Here is a 27,201-nt window from a genome sequence, read left to right on the forward strand (position 1 = left end):
CATCTGTGAAGTCTTCACTGTTTTCTGTGGAAGGGAAACGTCATATAGCGGTAGTATTTAAGGTGGAACTAGAGTGATTGTGTAAATATAACAAAACTAGAGGGATTGTGTTAATATAGCGGCAGCATTTAAGGTGGAACAAGCATTATTGTGTGAATATACTGGCAGAATTTAAGGTAGAACAAGCGTGATTGTTTGAATATAGTTAAGGTGGAAGTACAGTGATTGTGTGAATATAGCGGACCATTTAAGGTGGAATTTATGTGATTGTGTCAATATAAAGGCAGCATTTAAGGTGGAACTAGTGTGATTGAATATGGCAGCAATTAAGGTGGACCCTTAGTGATTGCGTACATGTAGCGGTAGTATTGTAGAACTAGAGTGATTGTGTGAACATCGCAGAACTAGTGTGAATGTGCAAATATACCTGCAGAAGTTAAGGTGGAACAAGTGTAAATGGATAAAAATACCTGCAAAATTTAAAGTGGAACAAGTGTAAATGTATAAATATACCTGCAGAATTTAAGGTGGAACTAGTGTGAATGTATACATATACCTGCAGAACTTCAATTAGTTCAATTAGTGTGATTGTGTGACTATAGCAACAGCATTTAAGGTGGAACAAGTGTGATTGTGTGATAAAGTCTAATGGACTCCACCTTAAATGCTTCAGGCCTTAGACTGAAAATGCATTTTTAGGTAACGTTACTTTAAATGTAATGTCTTCAGCTTTTAAGGTGGAATAGATCATTGCTGTATCTATGCAATATTTTACAATGACATAACATTCGCAGAGTCAACCAGAGCAAGAGAAGAAGGCACACTTTGGTACTAAAAATAGCTGAAAGTTAAGAGGGATTAAGTATTTTATATTTAAGATATTTATATTTTTAAAGGTTGTCATCATACAGTACTGAGTGGTGATAATGCTGAGTTTCACATGTAGTTATAATAAGTAAATAGAGTCAGGTCAGAAAGAGAAAGATGGTCGGTAGGCAGGAGCAGGCCCTATTAGCAAGGAGATGGGTCAGAAAAGATGCCTGCGCTGGACTGCTTTCCCTTTACGTCCCGAAGAAGCACTTGACCCCCCTAATTGCCATTGTAGGCCTTTAATTCGCTCCCTGGGTGTCAGATTGGTGTCATCTGTAATATGCGTCAGTCAGGCTGTCTTATCATGCTGCACACATGCATGTCTTCACTCAGAAAGATAAGACAGCTAGGAAGCTGGGGGGCTAACTGGACGCTGGCAGACATATTGTACACCAACATGTACAGTACACTGAAATGCAACCGAGCAATATTCAACTATGCAGGTGGCACACACGCAGACAGTGTGCACTTGAGTGCAGGGCCCGGGACAACAGAGCTGCACAATGTGAGTAGGCAGTAGCTGGAACAGCCTGAGCAATGATGGGCTTGTGTTGCTGTATATTGCTAAGTTGTGTATGGTAGGCTACAAAAGGGCTATGCTAACACTTTAGCATGTATTTTGAGCCTAGTATGACCAACACTGTTGTTTTATTTAACTTTAATTTATGTTTTATTAAGTATGAACAATTACTACAATATACCGAGTCAAAGTATGGACACATCTAAGAAAACAAGAAAACCATATGGAATTATTTAGTAAACCAAAAAAGTGTTAAACAAACCAGCATATGTTTTATATTTTAGATTCTTCAAAGCAGCATCTTTTGCTTAGATGACAACTTTGCACATCTTGGCTGGATTTTCTCAGTCAGCTTTATGAGGTAGATTCACCTGAGCTGTGCTAAACTCATCAAGAGCTAATTACTTGAATTACTTGCCCTCTTAATGTGTTTGAGAGTATCAGTTGTAAAATTGTGAAGAATTAGAGTTGGAATTCAGTGAATAGCCCTATTTAATGAATGTTCTAATTAATATTATGGCAAGAACTACTCAACTAAATAAATAAAAAATAGAAAATAAGGTCAGTCAATCTGAAAAAATCATGAACTTTGAAAGTATCCTCAAGTTCAGTCACAAAGACAATCAGAAACATTATGATAAACCTGGTTTTCATCAGGGCCACCCCCCCCCCCGCCCCCCCCCCCCCCCACACACACACAAAAAAACATGAGTTACCTCTGTTGCACAGGATAAGTTCATTAGAGTTTGCAGCCTCAGATAATTATAGCCTTTATGTTTGCCTAGCACTTGTAAGTTACTACATGATTCCATATGTGTTCTTTCATAGTCTGGATGACTGCAGTATTAATTTACAATGTTGAAAAAATAAAAACAATGAACTGCAATGAATATAAATTACACATTCAGTAATTGATAAAACCATGAGCATTTAACAATTTACAACCCTTGTTGTTTTATTCTATAAACTACAGACAAAATTGCTCCCTAATTCCAAATACAAATATTGTCATTTAGGGCATTTATTTGCAGAAAGGGAGAAATGGCTGAAATAACTAAAAAGATGCAGAGCATTTAGACCTAAAATTCCTATTAATAAAGTTTTAGGAGTTCAGAAATTAATATTTGGTGCAATAACCCTGTTTTTTAATCACAGTTTTCATGCATCTTGACATGTTCTTCTCCACCAGTCTTACACACTGCTTTTGGATAACTTGATACCACTTTTAGTGCAAAAATGTTTGTTGATCATCCATCTTCATCTTGATTATATTGCAGAGGTTTTTAATTTGGTAAAGAAATAAACTCATCATTTTTAAGTGGTCTCTTATTTTTTTCCAGAGCTGTATATAGACATAGTGGTGGAAGAGAGGTGGTGTGGTGTGCGCATGCGGTCTGCATCTCACCGTCCCCCCTCCTGTCTCCTCCGTTGTCTCCTAGTAACGGAGAAAGGAGGGGGGGAGAGGAGCAGGGAGGGAGAGAGAGAGAGAGAGAGAGAATAGGGGTGGATGAGTGGAAGAGGAAAACGGCGTTTGCTGCTTCTGTTCGGTTCGTTTTTATTAGGCCGTTATTATTAGGAGCTCGAGGCCGCTGAGGAGCTGCTGCGCGTGCGTGGGAAAATATCCGATAATCGTTAGTTTAACGGTACTAACGGAAAACCAGCCGGTAAGTCCTCCTTTAGCTTTCATCAACACGAGCACGAGGAGGGTGGGAGTGAGGGGCTGGGGCACACAATGGGGGTCTGGGGGTAATTAGCCAGTCAGCCAGCCAGCGAGGTTCAGCCGTGCAGTCTGTCTGTCTGTTCTCTCACCTCCCTCCATATCTGTGCTGAGGATGCTATTGGACTCTGCTAGGTGACTGGCTCTGTGTGAACCGTTTAACTGGGTTAACGACAAACACAGGAGTCTAAATATATAGCTAGCTAGCTGAGATAACTAGTGCTCTTAATGCTGTATACAGTATCTAAATATCTGTCTTTACATAATCCTATTTAATCCAATGGCCTATAGAAGAGTGAGTGAATTTCTGCTAATTTAGGTGGCATATGGTGAGAATATATATATTTATATAGGCCATCTGTCCACTGGGATGGGCTAGCAGTGAGTGAACAAACCCCTAATCCTATTTAAATAGCTAACCTAGGTTAGCTAGACTGCATGCCTTTTTTAATTTTAGCAAAAAATAAGCTGTGAGTATGAACAAGGATCAGAAGTCAACACAGTCATGCACAGTGTTGTAAAAAAGGAAAAAAAGAAAGAAAGAAAGAAGAGCGATTTGTTCCTTAGGGTAATGCGCTCCCAAAACTGATCTGCAGGTTCTCCTCCCCTCAGGTATAGCTACCTGCCCTAGATGTTAAAAAGATGTTAACGGGATAATCTAATTTACCCATGCCAAATGTATTTAATTGGGAAGATATGGTTAGTGTCTGATAGAGATGTATGATGACATCGGAAATATAGTATCAGTATTGGCCGATAATAGTTGGTTTCTAAAGAATATACATATAAGAAAAGACATGTTTATTGCATGCTGGAAAAGGACCAAACAATGCTAGCTGTGTAATGCCAACCAATGCTGTGGCATCGTATTGATAAGCTTCTGCAATCGAAACACAAGGTTTATTTCAACCCAGTGTTGCATTAAATTTTCACCAAGATCTTCCAGCATTGATGATGGTAGAGTCTAACTGCTGCACAAAATCTTCTCCTTTCAGCACATCCCAAAGATTCTCAATGAGGTTAAGATCTGGATTCTGTGGTGAACTCTCTCAATCCATGTGTGAAAATGATGATTCCATGCTCCATGAACCACTCTTTCACAATTCCAGCCCCATGAATCCTGACATTGTCATCTTGGAATATGCTTGTGTCATCAGGGAAGAAAAAAATTATTGATAGAATAACCTGGTCTAAATTCAGTATATTCAGGTAGTCAGCTGACCTCATTCTTTCAGCACAAACTGTTGCTGAACCTAAACCTGACCAACTATCTTCTTGAAACCTTGATCTTTCTCTCTCTTAGTCCTTCGCTTTTTCTTTCTTTTTTTCTTTAACAGACATGTCAGAAATCGTGCCCCCAGAAGTGAGACCCAAACCCGCTGTCCCTGCCAAGCCGTCTCATGTGGTTCCGCCAAGTAGCATCCCTCACGTGCCCTCCCACGGGTCAGGGACTGGAAGCCAGGGGTCATCGGGAGGAGGCTCCACGTTGCTAGGATACGTCGGAATAGACACCATCATTGAGCAAATGAGGAAGAAGACCATGAAGACAGGCTTTGATTTCAATATAATGGTAGTTGGTAAGTTAACACTTGTAGATAGTGTTGCAGAGGGTCACGGGGGGGTTAGTAGTTTGGTGCAAAGTCAAATAGACCTATTTTGCTAATAGCATGAATTTTGAATGTTTCTCCTGGAGATACAAGCCTAATGTAGCTAACATTAAGTATACAACAAATAACAATATAACACTATAAGATATAAAAGGACAAAGATACAGACCAGATTTAGGCTTTATAATGGTCACTCTGTAGTGGTTTGGCTATCTTCCTTTCTAGTTTTCTGTTTTCTTTAATAAAAATAGGAGTGGGCTATATGGCCCTAAAAAATCTCACACATTTTTTATGGTATTTATTCTTGGTGACATGACAAAACACTTTTTTATTCAATGAAAAAATACCATTAATGCTTTACACTAAAGAATAAACATAATAAAATGAATTGCTATCAATATTAATTACCAGTATTAATGCAATTTGGATGTTTTGCAATCCCAAAAATTCTAATGTTATTACTGTTTACTATAAAATATGGAGCACCCCTATTGTACAATATGGTAAATAGTAGGAGAAACCATGCTAATTAGTGTAACTAGTGACATTAGCCTGTATCTCCAGCTAGCTCTATTGGTCCATCTACCCATTCCTATTTTATTCTTATGTCTCTCACCAACAGGTCAAAGTGGCTTAGGGAAGTCCACTCTGGTCAACACTCTGTTTAAGTCTCAGGTGAGCAGGCGAAGCTCTGGCTGGAGCCGGGATGAGAAAATCCCCAGAACTGTGGAGATCAAATCTGTGTCTCACGGTAAGAAAAGAAAAAGGAATTTATGTATGGATTGAAAATGTATTGATTACTCATGCAAAACCACTAAACATTATTTATTGCAAATAATACAAATAACAAGATTTTGCAAATTAGGCTAACTATACTGACTATATCTAGTCCTAATTTTTGTTTCTGTTGGAAATCTCCATTCAAAAGCTGTATGTATTTAAAACAAAAAAACTACAAATTATCAAGAGTCCAAATACATCAGACAGATTAGACCATTCCTAACGCAACAGGCCACCCAACTCTTGATCCAAGCAGTGGTCATCTCACACACTACTGCAATGCAATGCTAACTGGCCTTCCTTCCTGTGTAGAAAGTTTACTGCAGATGGTTCAGAATGCAGCAACGTACCTGGTCCTCAACCAGCCAAAACGGGCACATGTCATCCCACTACACATTAAGCTCCACTGGCTCCTGGTTGTTGCTCGTATTATGTTTAAAGCCCTTACAATTGCCTGTAAAGTGATGAGCAGGTACCTCCTACATGCACTCGCTCCTTAAGGTCTGTGTTACCTCCTGGCCACTGCACTCGTCCAGTGAACGTACGTCGCCTAGCTTTACCAAACATTCGCACAAAGCAATCCAGACTGTTCTCCTACGTAGTTACCCAATAGCGGAACAAACTACCTTCCACTACCTTTAATAAACTCCTGAAGACAGAGCTCTTCAAAGAGCACCTACTCTCCTAACACCTCTAACAAACTAACTACTTCTAACGTAATTTCCTGCTCTGTACCACTATTCACTTTGGATTCCTTTAGGCCCTGTTAAAAATGTTTTTGCCTTGAACTTCTATGTCCTCCATTGCCAAATGTACATCATTATTTGTAAGTCGCTTTGGATAAAAGCGTCCGCTAAACGTGATGTAATACTTTTGTCCATCCACTAATGCGATTAACTTCACACAGAGATCACAACCCTATTTAAATACGCTTCTCTGATTTACAGTAAGGTCCTAATGTCCTCGTTGTCTCATCACAGACACAAGGGCGTTTTTGTCTGCAAGAACGCGGTAGACAGGCCTCTCTGCTCAGTGTGGCATGTGTTTGGCCTCGGACAGTGACAGAGGCCTAATGCTGAATGCCCTTTAGGTGCCAGCGTTTGTGCACAGTGTGCACAGCTGGCAAACAGCAGCCTGTGGCATTCAGAGCAGACTGTAAATCTGCAGAATCTTGCTGTGTAGGAGATATGTGTCATATTTGTTGCATGTGTAGGCAGTGATAGAACTACTGTATATCACTGGCCTGGGTCTGGAGGAGAGGACTGTGCTTGGGCTTCACATTCTTTACATATAGCAAAAACCTTTCTTTGTATTCCTGAGGGATTTTTATGTGTCTTCTTTTCCGAACCATAGTCAGCTGTGTGAATCTTTCAAGTTGGGCTTAAAAAAGTCAATGAAAAGCTTTTTGTGTTGACATTGTTGCTGCATTTTGTTCAGCTTAAAATATCTTAGCAATATTATATAACCTGTCAGTAGATCTGTGGTTTCTTGAGCTTCGTGTTTGGTCAGTTTTACTCAACACTCTTAACTGTTTCTTTTTTATACATTGGGTATTTTTGTTCCTTCATTACCACTGATTTCAGTGTATTAAATAGTTTTGAGTCATGGATTGGATCATTTTTCAGAGTAGCTTGAAAGTAATTTTAGTATTCATTTATGCATTGTATTATTTTTATAGGTTTTTTTTTGTTTTGTTTTATTTTGAGATGATATGTTTGTTCTTTTGTATTAGTCATTTTATGTTTACCCAGTCTGTTTTTTGTTTTATTTGGGTCTTCTATTTTGAAATAATCTTTTTTTTTTGTCTGTGTTTTGGCACAGCTTTTTCCTGATGCAGTGGGGGGGTGGGGGGGGCTTGAAGTGTGGGTTACCTGTCTCTCATACTGTATTTTTTTTTTCTTCACTTGCTGGTTCCTAGATGGTTGTTGATGTGTCCCAGGCGGTTGCAGTGATGTTGCTAGGCGCTAGCTTTCGTATTTTTGCAATTTGCAACAATAATTTAGCTTTTTCTAATTTAACTACATGTGAATCTTTTACATTAATGAAAATATCTCTCAAGTAGACGTGAAATATTCTAGCAAAAGTACAAATCTATCTAAACCTACCTAAACCTCTTTAAATTAAACTCTTCTTTAAATATATGTTTTTTGTTTCCATGTTATACATGCGCCACAAGCTTGTTACTATTATCTCACTGTTTTATTGTCAATTTCTGTCTTAGTTCTGTTATGTTTTATAAAGATAGATTGACTGTGAGCATTTTCTTATATTCTAGTGATTGAAGAAGGTGGTGTGAAGATGAAACTGACAGTGATTGATACTCCAGGATTTGGAGATCAGATCAACAATGAAAACTGGTGAGTTTATGGGTTTAACTTTAAAGTATTTGTGTCTATGCCTACATTTTAGTTAAAAAATGTGGGAGAGTAACGATCCTTCGATTATCTTAGACTAATAAACAATTTTTTGACAATTTATTAAATCTATTCAAAAATGATCCATAACTCCGTAACTGAAAGCTAATCTCTGGTGTTTAAGCTGGGAGCCCATCTCGAAGTATATCAACGAGCAGTATGAGAAGTTTCTGAAGGAGGAGGTGAACATTGCCCGAAAGAAACGCATCCCGGACACACGGGTGCACTGCTGCCTCTACTTCATATCTCCAACCGGACACTCGTGAGTACCAACATCTAACAGACACAACCTACTGAACATCACCAGCACCATTCCGAATGCCAGGTGTGGGATATAGAGGTATAATAAGCTGTGAAGCAGTGGAACAACTGTGTTCTCTCGAATGATGGTGCTTTTTCCAGTACGTTTAGGATGATATGGTGAGATTAGCATGAGGTGGGGTGGTGGTCATTGTTGAATGCAATCAAATCCTCACAGCGGTGCTACTCCAAAATCTGGTAAAAAAAAGCCTTTCCCCTTGGATATGTGAGACAGTTACCCCAATAAAAGCAGGATAAACTTCTGGAGATCGCTGCTTTGAATCCAGGTCATGCAGCTTGCCATGAGCTGCCGGAGCCCTGAGAGATCACAATCGGCCTTGCTCTCTCTGGGTGGGTTGATGGCGCTCTTTCCCCTCATCACTCCAAGGGTGATGTCGATCAGCACGAGGCACCTGTGAGCCGCTGTGATGCTACTCAGCAATGCTACATCAGCAGCAGTTTAAAAAAGAGGTGGTGGCTGACTTGTGGCACCACTTGTGATAGGGGATATACTTTTTCGTACTCTTTATTTGTAAATAAACAATAAATGAAAATAACTAGTGTCCCAATACTATTGCCTAATGGTATCCATATACTGTACGTTCTCATTGGTTCTTGCAGAGCAGAAGTAAATGTAAAAAAAAGTGTTTGGTCACTTTTCCAATGACTAGTTAATCCCGTGTGTCTGAATGATTGACTGAGCTGCAGTGAACAAACCAGGCTTACCCAAATCTCAGACTTATCACAGCCCTGCAGTAAGCTCTCCACCACTTCAATCTATTAATCCTGGGTGTTGATCTCACTCATTCTCTCTCTTTTTCTGTCTCGGCTCTCTCTGGACCCGTCCCCACCTCTCCGCCTGCCTGTCTGATCCACTCTCCCTCTCCCTGTATCTGTCTCAGGCTGCGGCAGCTGGATATTGAGTTCATGAAGCACTTGGGACGAGCAGTCAACATCATCCCCGTCATCGCTAAGGCGGATACGCTCACTCCTGAGGAGAAGACTGAGTTTAAACAGAGGGTGAGACAGAGAAAGAGTGATTCAGACAGTCAGATGACTGGCTGGGTGGACAGCTGCATAGATGCGAAGATGCACTTTTAGATATAAAGGTGCTAAGAAGGGTTATTTGTGCAATCCACTGATTAGCCACTTTTGGGACCCTGCAGAAATATTGTGGTTCTTTAGAAAGCCAATTTTGTAAAATAATGTGCTATAAAGGTAAATAGCATTGGTAAATAGCAATCTGTGTTGATTAACATCCAGCACTTCTAGTGTCACATAATGCACCTTACAATCCAGTGCGTCCTTTGTATGAAATTAGACCAGAAAATAGACCTTTATTAATAATGTGCCTTATAATCCAGTGCATCTCATGTATTAAATTAGGCCAGAAAATAGACGTTTATTAATAATGCACCTTATAATCGAGTGTGTCTTATAGTGTGACAAATACAGTAGGCAAAATAAGATTTTTAATAGCACTAACTCTTGAGAGTGTATCATTTAGCCCAGTGCAGTGAGTATCAGAACAAAGAACAAAGCTAGCAAACACCACTAACCACACAAAACAGAAACTGGTGCTGACCACATTTAACCACCTATAGCAGCAACAGTCCTTAAGAGTGCTAAAGAAGTTTTTGATGCTAGATCAATATATATAGCTCTTAAGATTAATGTTATTTCTGACCTCGCCATCGATATCTGTGATGAGCTAAAAGACGATTAGCGTATGGTCTCAACCCCAAAACACTGATTGGTCCATTTATATTGAAAAAAAGTGCTCAGCATTTTTTTTACCACCCTGTTATTTTGCCTCAGAATAAATATTTATGGGATTAGGAAAGCTGATTATGTATATTATAGCATCTTCTATCTTCTTTAATTATGTAGATTTTTGTTACTTTTTGTTATATCATTGTATATCTAATGTGTATTAACCTGTTTTTAAAATCATTTCAAGGGCTCTTTTAGTAATTCTGTTATTTTCCTTTCATGTCCAGGTGAGGAAGGAGCTGGAAGTGTGTGGGGCTGAGTTTTATCCACAAAAGGAGTTTGACGAGGACATGGAAGACAAGAGTGACAATGATAAGATCAGGGTAAAATCTTCCTGTTCTATTCCTGATGAGTGTTCCTTCTCTTTTTGTCTCACATAGAAACGAAACAGTTAGATTACGATAGAGTACTGTTTTAATCAGTAGCAGAGCTGGGCAATATGACAGTATTTTAGAATATTGTGGTAGATTTTATTATTTTGACACAATAAGCACATTATGGACATTGTTAGTGTTTAAAGATCACTGTCCATCTGCCCATTTAATTAGAAAGGGCATCATTAGTCCTGTTTAAGTGCAGAAATGTTAAGTATTTTAAGTATTAAATAGCTGTTTTGAAGAATCTGCCATCTCTGATCATGTTTATCACAAAAAAGTGGGTAAATGTCTGGAAAATGTCTCTAAATGTTGGCATATAATATTTTACATACATACATACATATTGCCCAGGTCTACTCAGTAGTATACAGTGTTTCTTTATCACTCTCTTCCTTTTTGCTTCCATCCTTAGTTGCTCCCAGTCTGCCCTTCCTTTTCTTTGCATTGTGCTTCCTTTTTGTCTGTCTGTGACACATAACTGTCTTCTCTGATTTGCAAGCTCATATGTTAGCATAGCATGCCTCATTAAATCGTGTCTATGTGTGTGTGTGTGCAGGAGACCATGCCCTTTGCAGTAGTGGGAAGTGACAAAGAGTACCAAGTCAACGGCAAACGAGTTCTGGGGAGGAAGACCGCCTGGGGTATAGTAGAAGGTGTGTATAAATATATATATATATACACGTGTGTGTGTGTGTGTATGTCTTTGTGTTTGCTGTGTCATTCTCATTCTCTGGTTAGATCATGTCATGTTCAGCTAGAGGAGAACTGCGTCTCAGTAGAGCAGATCCTTGTTCTGACCCAGAAAGGCAGTTATATAACATTTCATAGGGGCCTTATGAATTTGTGTCAGATTTCTGCACTGAATAATTTTAAATTGATTAGTCTTTGTTTGGTTCTGCACATCTTTAAAAGGGACAATGTTTTAAATGGGTGTTTGGAAGATTTTTCATGATTTTAGAAAGTAACGTACGCTGCTGTAGTAATCTGGTAGTACCATGTTGGGCGCATACAGCGATAAGAGTAACGGCATTGAAATAAATGGCGTTACTAACGCTGTTCATAAGTAATCTAACAAATTACTCTTACTGTCACTATAACACCGTTACCATTTCCGACACCCCGTTACTGCACGTTACTTTAGCCGCTCAATTAATTTTTTTTGTTTACTTCGTGCATACATACAAAGGCGCATGTGTGTGTGCGTGTGTGTGCATTGTGTGTGTGAGTCACAAGGAAGGGAAGGATGAGATAACCGCATAAGCAATAATTGTTGTCTTTGCTGTAGTGCTGGGCGATATAACGATATCGATTTGTTTCGCGATAATTTTTCCCTCGATGACGATGATAAGCCTGTGCAATAGAATTCGATAAACATTCATTTCCATTTCCCGTCTAAGTAGCGCCGCAAACGGGCGCAGCACGTGATCACGCTGAACTGCATGCTCAGCCAAGTACCACTGGGGCTGGATCTGATCCAAGTCAGCTGACCAACGAAAACACAAAACGTGTAACCAATCCAGAGGACGCTGGAGCAAATTAATAAATAGTTAAGAAAATTGTAATATCACGCAGTTATTCTCATGCATGCAACAAAAAACCCTAAAGAAAAGTGGAGTATTGACCAACACACGCAAACAACGATAGTGTTTGGACTGTGGGAATAAACGGCCGGACTGTTCAGCGCGTTTTAAATACATTTTAAGTAAATTTTAAGCACTAAATGTAATTAATTCAATTTATATTAGGACCGCGGGGCAGGTGCGGCAAAAATGTGTATGTGGCGGGCGCGGGATTAAAAGAAGAGTTTTTTTGCGGAGCGGTAACAGGACAAAAACACCTTAAGAATGATGTCTAAATTACTTTCCTCTAATCTAATATAATTTAACATGGTTTAAGAATATAAAATAATTTCTAAACAAACGAACTTTTTAATATTGAGCTTATGGCCCAAGTGCAAAAACACAAAATCATTTATCATTTAGATTATCTGCCTGAACGCAAACCCGAACCCGAGCTTGAACGCCAGCCTGACTCAGGCGCTGCATGAACTCGGGCTGGTCCAGAACACCGCTTTCCTTGGGCCCTGTCAGGTTATAGGTGAAAGAAAATGGTCTGTTTTTTAATGTAACAAATCACACTGTGATTTTTGTGATATTTCCCCAATTACAGCTCAGCTGCGCGTTTAAAGCTCAACGCATGAATTAATCGGTGCGCTGCGCGCCGCGCGTGCTCTCGGGGCATTTGACGCGTCTGTCAAGCAAGTTAATGCACCGTTTTGGGGGCAGAGATTAAGAAGTACAGCAGCTACATCTCAGATTTGTAGTTTAATGCTCTACTAAATTAGTGGCTTTAAAACTGGCTCATGATATGGTCGGTTCTGGCTGGATTTTTTCCTGCCTACAGGCTGCATTTGACGGAAAGCAGCTCCTCAGTCAGACAACAGTGTCAGCATATAAATCGCGTGTATTTCCTACAGGACAAACCATTTAAAAGTGCAGATGAACTCAATAAAAATCACACAGTGTCTGTCTGGCTTAAAATACTTAGGTACAGCTTTTAAATTAATAAATCAACATTCATTAAAAATCAGTGAAAATTTATTCCCCTTTTACCTCCTTTTATCCCTATCCAATGATGTTTTACCTTTAAACTTATTTTACATTGTACTTGACTATTGTAAGTCGCTTTGGACAAAAGCGTCTGCCAAATGTAATGTAATGTAATGTAAAAAATGACAAGCTAAGCTAATAAACTATTTAATAATAACAGAAAAATAGATATGAATTCGGAAAATAACCAACTAAAGTGAGCTCAAAATGCAATAAGAAATATAATCTAACGAATTTCATAATATAAATTCGAAATATTGAACAGCAGGCAGTAAAAAAAATAAAATAATACTACAAAAAAACGCAAAGTAAATAACCGATAGAACATAACGAACAGAAAAAATAAATGTGAAATTGGAAAAAAAAAACAAATTATCTAAGTTCAAAATGCTAAAAGAAATAAAATCTAACGAATTTCAAAATATTAAATCGAAATATTGCACTGCAGCAGTACAAAAGCCTAAGTGCTTAAACAAACTGTAAACTGGATCGTGAGATCACAATTTCGTTCCACCTCATGTACCACATAAGATGCGAATGACAATAAAATCTCCTTGAATCCTTGAAACAAACAAAAAAAAACAGCCCATCACATATCATTTTCTTGAGCCCGACCCAGCTGAGGAAAAGGTGGGAAATATATTTTTTTCAGGCCGGGTCCTGGAAAAGTTTTTGGTGAATTAAAGGGGCCGTGAGTTGCATTTTTTGTTTTACTTTAATCAGTTTTTAATCCGTCTTTTTAAAAACGAATATTCGCTGCCAATCAGTGCCGAATATTCTGAGCTCAAAAAACGCTATTCGGGCCTGCCCTACTAATCTAATATAATTTAACATGGTTTAAGAATATAAAATAATTTCTAAACAAACGAAATATTTAATATTGAGCTAATAGCCCAAGTTTTTTTTTCTGCCGTGGAAAATTTTTGCTGTGGATTAATTTGTTTTTAATCCGTCTTTTACGTGATTTGATTTATATCGTGATACATATCGATATCGACTGATATGGAAAACTATATCGTGATAAGATTTTTTTCCATATCGCCCAGCTCTACTTTGCTGTCTTGCACTCTATTCATCTGGCCTATAAAACACACTCTGAGAAGGCCGGGGCCAGGGGGTGGGGGGCGGGGTTATGGGGGGCGAGTAACACGAAAGTAAGCTACTTTTACTGGTAACTAGTTACTTTTATAGTGGAGTAACTCAGTTAGTAACTCAGTAACTATAATAATTTATACTACAGGTTTATATTACAGGTTCCATATGGCATCCTGCAGCACATTTGCCCACAGATGTTTCAGCTGGGCCTATAGAACCTCATAGAGCACACTCATAGAGTATGTTTCCGAAGCTGGTTTCTGAACTGTAGAGTCAAGTCAATTCAAATTTATTTCTAAAGCACATTTAAAAACCACAAGGACCAACCAAAGAGCTGTACAATACAGAGGTTCAAACAATAAAATGTATAAGACTAAACAACAAACAAGATTCAGATAAACCCCGGACAGTCATTAAAACTTACAAAAAACATTGAAAGGCCTGAGAATACAAGGTTTTTTTTTTTTTTAGATTAGACTTAAAAATCGTAATTGTGGATGATGCCCTAATAAAAACAGGCAGACTTTTCCACAGTTTGAGTGCTGCAATGGATAAAGCTCTGTCACCCTTTGACTTCAGTTTAGAATGTGGCGTCTCCATGAGCAGGTGATTTAAGGATCTTAGGACTCTTTGGGTTAAATAAGGACGCAGAAGGTCAGAGGTGTGTGATGGAGACATGCAATTTAAGGCTTTAAAAACAATTAATAAGACCTTAAACTCTACTCTGAATTTGACAGGACAGTACAGGAGAGATGGACTCCCTCTTCTTTGTCCCAGTTAAGATTCAAGCAGCTGCATTGTGGACCAGCTGCAAATGTGACAAAGCTGATTGGTTGATACCTAGATAAAGAGAGTTGCAATAGTCCAAACATGATGTGATAAAAGCATGTAAAACAATTTACAGTTCCTTAACAGGTAACATGGTTTTGAGATTTTTTTAATTTTTCTGAGCTGATAAAAACTTGCACTGTCCACAGATCTGTCACAGAAGTGCAAAATCATGCAAGTGCATGGCCAAAAACAGTGGCGTCAGTTTTATTATCATTCAGTTGTTCCCATAAACGCTTGATTGGTTATAATTGTGTAATCTGCTGGAGACTTTCCTTTGGGACCCCTTTGCAGTGTGTGGGTGAGCATTATCCATTATCCATTTGGAAGCCCTGCCATTAGAAGCAACACATGTGGCCAGAGGATGTCCTGCACATATCCCTGAGCTGTTATGGTAGCTATTAGCTTTCACATGTGTCCTGTTTGGTCTGGACTTTAAGGTGTTTTAGGGAGTTTTCACACCAGCACTATTTGGTCCGGTTAAAACAAACTCTGGTCCGTTTGTAACTTTAGTGCGGTTCGATTGAGCAGGTGTGAAAACAGTAATCGCACTCGGGTGCGGATCAAAAGAACCGGACCGAGACCAGCTAGAGGAGGTACCAAACGAACTCTGGAGCGGTTCGCTTGTGATGAGAACGTGATCCGGTCTCGATCGGATCCAGTTATTAAATATAAGCCATTTATTTGAGCTAAACTGCTGATAAAGCAAGCACAGTTTAAACTGATATATTAGCCAGATAACGCTAATTACCACAGCTGTGAACAAACACCGTGTCCATGCACGCGCCGTCTGCGCTGCATTCACTGCTCACAGCCGCGTGACTCTGTTTATTATGTATAAATCTGCGCTGCATGCAGAAACACTGTGTTTGAAAGTGCAGCGTTTCAGCGTTGAGTGTTAAAGCACAGATATTTGCGCTGGAACACAAAATCTTCTCGCTGTATTTACTTTATTCGTATATGCCTATGTGAAACCAGACCGAACAGAGCGAGAAAACGCTCCAAGTAAACGAACTCATTAACTGATTCGGACCAGAGAAACGAACTACAGGTGTGAAAACGCCCTTAGATTGGGGTCTAAACCAAACTAGCACGGTCCAGACCAAAGGACGTGTATGCAACAGGAGGGAAAAGGATCCTGACAGGGAGCTTAATTTCACCACAACACCTGGCAAAGCTAAATAATATAAAGTATAGAGAGACGCAGTCAATGTAGCTGAAGATGACAGGATGTAGTAAAGTTCTTTACTCACTAAACTGCAGTGTGAGTCTAAAATTAACTGGACCAAATGTACAGAATCCAATGTAACAAAGAAATGCACTTTGGTGCGAACTCTGGTATGTTCTGGACTTTCATTTGGGAAAACACCCTTAGTTAGTGTCCCACGTATCACTACTTGGGGTGACTGACTGTCACTGTGTGTTTTTTTCAGTATGGCCCTTTATGTAATTGAGTTTGACACCCCTGGTGTAAAACACTGTGGGAGGAAAGATGTTAGTGTGTGTGTGTGTGTGTTGTGACGGTTTGTACTGTGGTGGCTCCTGGCTGAAGACAACAGTGTGTGTGTTATACTCAGTCATGCTACAGACAGATGACAGAGAGACGGGAGGTTTCCGCTCCACTGAGTTTCTTTGCCTGCAGGGAGGCAGAGTGAGACAGACTGTGTGTGTGTGTGTGTAGGAGACAAAGAGAGAGAGAGAGAGAGAGAGAGGGTGAGAGACAAAGATACCTATTTACCGCTACTCTTTGACATTTCACTGCTGTGAGACATTTTGAGGCCATCTTTGATGCCTGTCATCATCCTTCCCCTTCCTACATGTTACTAATGCTTGACAATTATCACTACAGATGCCAGACCCACGGCTGTTTGAACACTGATGCATTTTTTAAAGGCGCCTTGCCTTTACAGCGTCATCAGAATCAGATAATTAACAGTTTGTTTCCTGTGCTTTCTGTCCTCAACAGTGGAGAACCCGAATCACTGCGAATTCTCACTACTACGGGATTTCCTGATCAGGTAAAATCTACAGAACAAGTCATTTGGCACCAAATCAAACCCTGCGTTCAGATTGGCAGGTGACAAGTCATACGTATCATCCTGACTTTGTCCTCAAGTTGCATTGTGTGCATAGTGTGACGTGAAAAATATGTGTAAATTTTACATTGTTTATCTTATTTTTAATATTTTTTGTCATATTTGAAGTGTAATGGCTTTAATGGTTGAAGAGTACAACACTGCTATCTAGTGGTCGGGGTTTCAACACAAAATCAACCACTATAATTCAAAAATGGATGTTGACTCAGTTTATAGGGGTTATTAATAGTTTATTAATGGTTATTATCTAGGTTGTAAACACCTAAAAACATTAATAAGCAGTTACACATAAAAAAATAGAAAGGGGAACAGTGACCAGCCATTTGCCTTTCATGATCCACGGGACCAAAGTACCAGAGATGGGTTCAACCAAAAGAGGTGTTCTTGTTCTGGATCTACCTTATGTATGAATTTTACCAGTCAGGTTGCAAGCAGCAGTAAAGCCACTCCACAGAAAGACAGAGTTATACAGGAGTTTCAGTTTAGTTCCCCAACAGTATTAGCATTAGCTGCTAACCAGGCGAAGTACTAGCTCTTGGGCCGTCCAGAGGTGAGTATTATCGACCAGTAGCCTGCTGCTAACCCCCGGCTAGCACTGCTGGAGCAGCATTAGCATTAGCCGCTAACCACAGCGCTAGCTCCTTTGCTCCTCAGAGGCGAGTATATCAGACTGTAGCCTGCATGTTTACCGTGTTAAAATAAGCTACGTGGGACGAACTATTGGCTAATAGTTTGTTAAGAATTACAGTTTTGTTCATTTAACTTAGCTTAGCTTTACAGGTCTCGCCACTGGGTTTGAATTCAGAAGGAATTTTCCTACTACTAGTTACTAGTGTAGCAAAAAATGCGCCTTATAATCCAGTGTGCTTTATGTATGAAAATAGAACAGAAAATAGACATTAATTGATATTGCGCTTTATAATCTGGTGCGCCTTATAGTGCGAAAAATACGGTATAATAATACATGTTACTGTCATGAATACGTCGGCCTGCTAAATATGCTAATTTATGCATTTAATATGTTAATATAACCATATTATTATTACTTAATAAATGATTAAAATTATTAAACAAATATATTAAAATGACAGATTTAATACTGACTGATAGAAAAGTCTGGCAATTGACTGGTCACTTTTACTCTTTCACTATTTATGTGCTGTATCCATTTATAAGGGTAGTCTTATTTTAAAAATGGTACCATAATGTCTTCCAACCTGCCAACAGTATGCTGGTAGACATTTCTGATCTCTGAACTCATTACTGACTCTAGACTCTGCTACTCTCTTCGTTAGGTCTCACCTTCAGGACCTAAAGGAGGTCACCCATAACATCCACTATGAGACGTACCGAGCCAAAAGGCTCAACGACAACGGAGGACTCCACCCCATCTCCTCCAGCAGCGACACACAGGAGAGCAACCTGTGAGAGTAGGCAATGCTGATAGGGTCTAATCTTCAGTGGATAAATACGTCAGCGCATGCTCTGAGGATCTCGTTGCTGTGGAGTTCTTGTCTTAACGCTTTTTTGTTTTTGAACCTCCAATTTGTCTTTGCTTCTCCTCACAGAAAGTTTCCTTTGTAACACTCATTGGCTTCACAACAGCACACTGTTTTCAACCTAAGAGGAGGCAGACAGATCTACCTGAACTAACTCTGAAGTAAATTTGAGGGATGCAGCCATGTGTGAAAATTGATGAACAAATTACTAAAATCTACCTAGATGGTCTTTGTACAAAGATTTACGCTGCATAAAATACAAACATTTTAGCGCAGGAGTCAGGCCTGTCACCATAATTCATTTAATCTCTTATTATACAATATACGAACATGACCGCTATCACACTATTATGTCTATTATGTTTTTTTAACAAGGAGAGCCTTGCAATTAATGCTTAGAAATTAAACGTAAGGTCGTAAGTACATTTTTATGATATAATCTTATCATTATAACAGTGGCTTAAATGCTATTAAATTGACAATAATATCATGTATATCATGTAAAAACATTTTTGGGAAAACATATCTTCCACACCAAAAGAGATCATTTGACAGGCCTAGCAGTAGCCCAGTAATAACACTAAACATTGCAGCACATACAGACTACAATAATCAATAAGCAGGTCGTCATATATAAGTTTGGAATATTCAAACTGATAGGCCAGTCTAAATATTTTTTTAAATCTGTTTCAATGCCAAAATATTTTTTTAAACAGTCATTTTGCCATCGATAATGTCAAGTCAAGAGGAATTTATTACATTTACATTTTACATTTACATTTTCGGTATTTAGCAGACGCCCTTATCCAGAGCGACTTACAACAGTGCTTCAAAGTTACTTAAGATATCCAAAGCTAGTTTGTAGACTAGGATCAAGAGATACATAGAACTTAATCATGTTTAGAACCCTAGGAACCTTTTTTTGTATTTTTTTTTTTTTTTTTTTAGTTTAGGAACTCTTTAAAAAAGATGTGTCTTCAGTCGACGTTTGAAGACCGCGAGTGACTCTGCTGTTCTGACATCCAGTGGAAGTTCATTCCACCACCTTGGTGCCAGCACAGAGAAGAGTCTGGATGTCTGTTTTCTGTGTGTTTTGAGTGATGGAGGTTCAAGCCGAGCCGTACTGGAAGCTCTAAGAGCTCTTGGTGCAGATCTGGCTTTGACCATCCCCATCATTATTATTACAGTGTAACGAAATTACAAACTATCCAAACAGAGGATTAACTACAACACTACAATAAAAACAGCAGACATTAGACAGTTTAACAGACAGTTCAGGTATACTTTCAGCAACAAGCGTAAACAAAAAAGCACAGAGCCGCCACAGCTTACCACTTAACAACAGCCAACAGTAAGTAGGCCCCTACCTAATGCAGTTACCACCATATGAATAAGTAACTACACTGCCATTCAATTGCACAGATATAGGGGTCCAAACACTTTGTCTAATATTCTTTTCAGCTTTTATAACCCTAGACTTTATTCTCTATTCTTAACCTGCCATACAAAATCAGGTAGTAACAAAGTGTGAGTTTACAAGCCTGAACAGAGTTCTACTGATGTGAATTTTAGAGCACTGTTTACACCTGGTCACTTCATGTGGATTGAGATTTATATATCAGGGTTATATCTGGATAAAAGCAAACTGTGTAAACAATTGTGTAAAAGATACAAATTCCATCACTTAAACCACTTCAAGGGGTGTGATTTAAGACCCTGTTTACACCTAGTCTGTATCAGGATTTTATTCTGATAACATTTGAACCACATTCATTTACTTTTTTTTTTTCTTCAAATTTGTAAGGGGTAATAGTACAAAAATAAGGGCTCTGAGTGGTCCAACAGACACTATGATTGGAAGATCGCTAGTTCAATTCCTGTTTATGTAGCTTGCCATCAGCTGCCGGAGCCCCGAGAGAGCACAATTGGCCTTGCTGTCTCTCTGGGTGGGTAGATGGCACTCTTTCACCTCATCACTCCAAAGGGTGATGTCAATCAGCACGAGGCGTCTGTGAGCTGATGTATCAGAACTGAGTTGCTGCGCTTTCCTCCAAGTGTGCTTGCTATTTGGCAATGCTGCATCAGCAGCAGTTGGAAAACAGGTGGTGGTTGATGTGTCGGAGGAGGCATGTGCTAGTCTTCACCCTCCTGGTGTTGGGTCATTACTAATTAGCAGGTTTTTGCAAAAATCTTAGCCTGTGACTAGTCTGTAACTTGTCTTAAGATGTGAGAGGGTGTCAGACTAAAGTCTATTAAAAGTCTTTTCAGAGTCCTTTCAGAGTATAAACCGAGGCACATTTCACTAACAAATTTGTAAAAAAAAATTTTATTTGTAAATAAAGCCTAATCAAGATACAATCCAGATTCTAGTCACACATGAAGTGTCCAGGTGTAAACTGTTCTCAGTGACTTCCTAATAGACCATTACTAAAATCAACAGTAGGGCAGGAACATGCCTCACTCTTTAAACTTGCACTTCTTGAACATTTTCCTTGATAAAACAGACATTATTCTCTTTTTCGACTCTATTTCAGGAATTTCACTCTATCTTGTACTAGAGTAGCACACTAAGCACTGAGTAGATTTTTCTCTAAACACTTAAACTTACTTTTGAAGATTTACCCCAAAATATTTTGTATAGAAGCATTTCTCTTTTAATTTTTTAGGTCCTTTGTCCATGTGTGTGTGTGTGTGTGTTCATATGTGTGTGTATGAGATGAATGAAAGAGAATGTGCCTTTATAATTTTTCTGTTAAATCAATCTCCATATCTATTTTTTTTTTACTTCATGTGTGCCAATGTTTTTATCAGTATGCATGTAAATAGCTGGTACAAAGGTGTTGCGAAATGTTTTCGTTTACAATGGTGTTGTTAACCACTGGATATTACAAAGCACAGATCAGAACAAACTTTCAGTTCCTTTACATACCCGAGGCACTTCAGCGCTGAAGGTGCACAATATCACTAGCTGTTGATCTCTTATCTCATATCAATTCACAATTCACACAGTGACGTCTCTAAACCCTTAACTCTGCATACAGATACCTCCTTATTTATTTAATAGCATTTATTTCCTCATTAATGCTTTTTTGTGGAATATTAAATACATTTTAGTATTATGGCAAAGTATTGTTTTTATGTTATTTATTACATTTTTATTTAATAAAGTGTTTCCATTGGTTTCCCTGGGTCTCTTGCATTTTTCTAAGCTGAAGAAAGTGAGGCTTTAGCCCTATCAGGATGGATTAGTTTCTCAGTGGGTTCTGGGGTAATTTTCTCTTTTATTGGGGGGTCCTCTGTGATTTTATTCCCGTCCGGAACGACCATGTACGTGTTTTTCTCAGGCGCCCTCTGAGAAAATTACAACGTAAATTATCTAATGTTTTTCCCTGAACTCCGTGGTCCTCCAGTAATTTTAGTCCCGTCCGGATGCACATCTCTGAGTTTTGTATAAAATAGCTAAAAATAGCTATTTGTCCACTGACATGCACTGTAATTACACTATGGACGCGTGTTTCCACGGAAATCCACGTAAACACAACAGTGGGTGGAAAAGTCAGAATGCAAAAGTTTTATCCCTGAGTAGAAGTGTGAAATATTCTTCACAGACTTCCCCCTGAGAAACTAATCCAGTCCGGATAGGGCTTTTGTCTCTCTACAATGGTACTTAAAATAAAATAGATCTTTTTGGTTTGTTAGGAGAAAAGTAAAACACAGCATTCCAGCATAAAAACCTTATTCCACCTAACATGAAACATGGTGGTGGTAGTGTCATGTTTCAAGAAATTTACCAGCAAACTCTGAAGGAATATATCAGGACTATATCTGTCAGTCTGTGAGATGAGCTTCAGTAGAATGTGGGTTATGCAGCAAGACAACGACTCACGAGCATGAAAAATAAAGTTTATGTTTTGGAATGGGCCGAAGCCAAAATCCTGATCCTAATTCAATAGGAATGTTATGGAAGGAGCTGAAGCAGCGGTTCATGGGAGGAAACCCACCAACATATCCCAGTGCTGAAACCAATGGCTTCTGGCCAATGTCTAGGAACAGTTAATGAACAGTTAGTGGAAATAACACTGAAATCAAAGGTTCACATACAGCCACTTAAAAATGATGAGTTTCTTTAAATTTTGCCAAATTGAAAACTTCTGGAATATAATCAAAGTGGAAGACGGATGATCACAAGCCATCAAACCAAGCTGAACTGCTTAAATTTTTGCACCAGGAGTGGCATAAAGTTATCCAAAAGCAGTGGGAAAGACTGATGGAGGAGAACATGCCAAGATGCATGAAAACTGATTAAAAACCAGGGTTATTCCACCAAATATTGATTTCTGAACTCTTAAAACTTAATTTTCTTTCCAGAGATGTACTTTTGTCACTCTCAAGTGTGAAATATTGGATCATTTGTCCTACTTTAATACATAAACAAGTGTAATATTTTAGTATGTTTTGCTTGATTTGATTATCCTGTGACATGTGAAGATTTGATGACGTTTTTTGGGGGGGTTCCTTTATGCATAAATCTAAATAATTCTGAAATATTAAAAACTTTTAAACACATCACTGTGTAGTAGATCAAACAGCAGGTTACTAGTTTTTTGTTGTGATATTTATTTGACCAGCAGGGAGAGACATATCACAATAAATTAACACGTGTAGTTCACCGTGTCCACACGGGGGCGGCGTAAACTCACATTTACCGCCAAAAACGTCTGCCTAAACTCCACGTGTAGAACAAAGCCTGGCGTCCACACGATGTTCGATGTTGCTCGTTTTTGAGGAGTTTGGACTTCAGAGCGAGAAGATCGTCATGTAGGGAATGCTGAACAAAATATAAAATGGGATTGACCTGTTCATATTCGAGTTTTACATCTAATTCAGTTCATATTTCTGAGAAAGACGTACAAAAATGACACTAAGAGATCTGGATTTTTATAGTGATATTTTACACTATTTTACACTTTTGTGTTTAACAAATTTGTCCAAAATGCTGATTTCTCTTCTGTGGTGATTGTTAAGCTTTAAATCTTCAGTTTGGTTCAAGTGAGTGTTTTCTTCTTGTTCAGCCATGTTTCTGTCTTTGTTGTGCTTCAGTGGTGAATGAGAAGGGGAGGAGCTTATGAGCCTTTTGTGAAAAAAATGTGGGAAAAAAATGGATTAAACAGCAAATGTTCACTTTTTAAACGTTTCACTGTTAACAGTCCATCCGAACATTAATTTTTGTAGATATTATGCGTGTTTCTACTTTTTTGCACTTATTTGTACCATTTATTCTAATGTCCTTGAGACTGCACTCTGACCTCTGTAGTCTGTCCTGCCCTTCAAGTGGCTCAAAACTTCAAAAATGTAGCTACAAAGCAAGATTTTTAACATGAATTTAGAAATTATATAATAAATAGCTTGAGACGGACAGGCTATGCTATATCTTTGCTGTCTGACCTCACACTTAACCTATTGGTACAACAACCCAGACTTTTTTCCCCTTTATGTGAAAGCAGTGGCAGCAGGGACATGTACAACAATGGACAAATAGCTACTAAGTAACCATAAAAAATTTAACATATGGTAAAAATATATCAACAATGCCCGTCTGTTCATGTGTGCAACCCCCTAGAGGTCACTGGTGGAACTGCAGTAGACACAGTGGACATTTTGGAGGGAGGAGAATCATCAAGCCTCACTAGCAGCAGCATGTGGTTCAGAAACAAAATGGCTGATTGTGTAACTGATTGTATAACGAGAACTACTACGAATGTTAAAATCAAAACTACAGGTCTGTACGCAGAAACAACATTTAATGTTAAATGGTTGTGCAAAAAGTTTAATTTTAACAATAAATCAACAAAATATTCCCAACCTTCGCCTTTTGAATTAGCGTTTTACATTTCATCAGCATAAAATAAAAAATAAAAAAAAAACGGTTGGATGAAGGGATAAAAAAGTGTTTTTATTCAATTTGCAGTAATTGCTTTTCAATTTGGCACCAATTCTGGCACCATAGCTGTGGGAATATTCATGATCTTTTTGTTTTACTGTTGTGTTTTTCAGATGAGATGCTAAATCAGATTGGCAATAGTGGGTAACATTCTTTATACTTAGCTTTACTACAGTGGTCTAAGTTTATTGTAACACTCTGTTTAACCATAGGCTTTTCTAGTTTTAGTGAGCTATGGTTTATTAAAGGTTGAACACACAACGTTGAAACAATGTTGCCATATCAATGTTGATTCACTTTTCAAAATTATCACCAAAACCACTGTTGATTCAACCATAACATCAACGTTGATTCGACGTTGATTAGAGTTAAAATGACAGATGGGTGTGAGCTCAACGATACACATAAAATATGCGTATTCCTTTTTTAACAGCCATCCCACCTAACAATCATATGTTGAAAAACATTAAACACTGCCAAAATGAGATGTAAGATCTTGGAAAATATGTTTATGTTTATGTTTCCCAAAAATCTTTAGTGCGCATTTAAATCTGGTGCGCCTTATGTATAAATTCTACCAGATTGTAAGCAGCAGTAAAGTCACTCTGCTGAAGTGCAGCTTTATACAGTTTTTATAGAGTTTCAGAGAGGTTTCTCTAGCACTGTGGCTGAAGCAGTATTAGCATTAGCCGCTAACCGTAGCATTAGCTCTTTCATCGTTCAGAGCTGAGTATAATCGGACTGTAGCCTGCATGTTTACCGTGTTAAAACAAGCTATGTGGGACAAACCGCTAGCTGATAGCGCTCTGGGGTTCCTCAGTGTAGTGCTGTCGGCCAGCGTTTACTAGCGCTATGTACTGCTAACCGTGGCTAGCAGTGCTGCTAACCGCGCTAAAATACTGGAAATCAAGCTTACTGTAAGTACATGGCAGTTCTTTACCCATATAAATATACATTTTCAGGAGAGAAATCTGTGTAGAATAACATCGTTTCGTTTGACTTTCGTTTCAAACATGGTGACACCCCTGTTCCATACTATTGTTGCTTAAAATGCGTCTCATAATCCGGTGCGCCTTATGTATGAAAATAGACCAAAAAATAGACGTTAATTAATAGTGCGGGTTATAATATGGTGCGCCTTATAGTCCGTAAAATATATTATATTTTTATACATTTATTTTCCGCAGTAGATGCTTGGACCCTTCTAGTTGCTGTTTACATTAATAGACTATAATGTAGATTAGATTAAAAGCCAACATAACAATTAAGAAATTGTAAAACATTACACTGTGTCACTGAGGTAGCTGTTTTTTTTTCTCAATGATGGGATGGGTTTCTCAATGGTGGGATGGGATAGGGGGTTTAAGAACAATATTTTAAGTCTTTTTGCGTCAACTTCATTGTATAGGAAGGAGAGGAAGTAAACAATTCGATTATTTTCATATTATTTGTCTATGTTTTGGAGTTTGCTTGTTTTTTTTGCTTTCAGTTGTGTCCAGTTGTGTTGACTCTCCAAGCACTTCTAAGAGCTGTAAGCGAGTAGTAAGCTTTTTATAAAGAGCTCTTCCTTAAAGAAACATGCCACCTTGTGTGGGTCTTTCCTATTGCACGCCACAGTAGATTTCAGCAGATGTTGTTTGGAGTTGTTATTGCTGTTTACATGAGTAAACCTTAACCTAGATTAGACTGAGAGTCAACATAAATCAGACATCAGACTTCCTTACAGTGATGCATTTCTGAGTGAATCACAGTAGCAGGGAAAGTCTCAGAATGGTGGGTGGGAGGTGAATAATTATTTAACTTTTTTCTCTCTTAATATTATTGGTCTCTGAGTCATTTCTTTATTTCCCATTTTATTTCACTGACTGTGTTTTTTGTTTGTATTAATGTTGCTTCATTAGTGATCAACTCATTTCACCTTATATGGAATGAGTGACAGGAACATGTGACCGTGAACGAACAGAACAGTGTAAAACATGGTAATTATGTCCAACTGTACATGTGTGAAATCCCCTAGAGGGTTTTGGTGGAACTGTCATATTCACATTGAACAGAATAAAAAACCTTGTGGGTAATGTACCACAGCATGACTTGAAACTATATGGAAACTCCCAGTTAACTGTTAAAATCTCAAAATGTACAAAGATGACAATGTGTAAAACAATACAATGAGTGTTACATTTTGTTGTTTTAGCATTGCAAATGTACAAAACAAAACAAAGAATGAAATATAGTTTTAAAAAATCAAATAATTCCAACAGATCAACACATTTACAAATATCACCAGGTCAGCAGTTGGAGAGCACCCTGGGGTTTCCCTTCCCTAACCTAAAACAGACTTGGTTGAAGCAATTATACCTTTATATCAATTATATGTAAATCAAAATAATCTAAATACTTGACCTTTGAGTTCCTCAATTGAAACCAGTGACATCACAATCCCTTTGCATAAGACTGGTCAATAAAAACGTATAGAATTCCCCAACTAATGAGTATTACTTAAGGTAGTTCAAGAAGTCGTTTTTCAGTTTTGTGGTCCTCAATGGTTCCGGTTATATAGGTTATTATTATTATCCAGTTGTTTACGGCTATTTATAAGTCTTGGTGAAGTAACATAACTGATACCAAAAAAAGCATGAGTATGACGCCATAAACCTGTCTTGAGTGAAGGCCAGAGACAAGGCTTGTTTTTGTCATCCCCTTCCAAAAAATACTTTCTTTTGGTTAAAGTCTCTTTTAGGGATGCACCATTGTGGGAATTTTGGGCGAATGCAG

At 38.4% G+C, this 27,201-nt stretch overlaps 1 protein-coding gene across 2 annotated transcripts; it reads left to right on the plus strand.

Annotated features, from left to right (window-relative positions):
• The first annotated feature begins 864 nt into the window (after positions 1–864).
• septin3 (septin 3) lies at positions 865–21,666 on the plus strand. Of its 2 annotated transcripts, none has more exons than XM_022674671.2 (10): positions 865–1,375; positions 4,445–4,684; positions 5,337–5,465; positions 7,770–7,851; positions 8,033–8,170; positions 9,111–9,228; positions 10,209–10,304; positions 10,915–11,011; positions 16,857–16,908; positions 18,282–21,666. In XM_022674671.2, exons 1-10 carry the CDS (start codon positions 1,285–1,287, stop codon positions 18,412–18,414), a joined length of 1,176 nt encoding a protein of 391 aa, XP_022530392.2. In that variant the 5' UTR covers positions 865–1,284; the 3' UTR covers positions 18,415–21,666. The 2 variants fall into 2 exon arrangements, with proteins under 2 accessions (XP_022530392.2, XP_007253198.3); XM_007253136.4 differs by lacking the exon at positions 865–1,375 and adding an exon at positions 2,822–3,054.
• The last annotated feature ends 5,535 nt before the right edge of the window (positions 21,667–27,201 follow it).

This window comes from Astyanax mexicanus, chromosome 21 (genome assembly GCF_023375975.1).
Source record: "Astyanax mexicanus isolate ESR-SI-001 chromosome 21, AstMex3_surface, whole genome shotgun sequence".
Lineage (NCBI taxonomy): Eukaryota > Metazoa > Chordata > Actinopteri > Characiformes > Acestrorhamphidae > Astyanax > Astyanax mexicanus.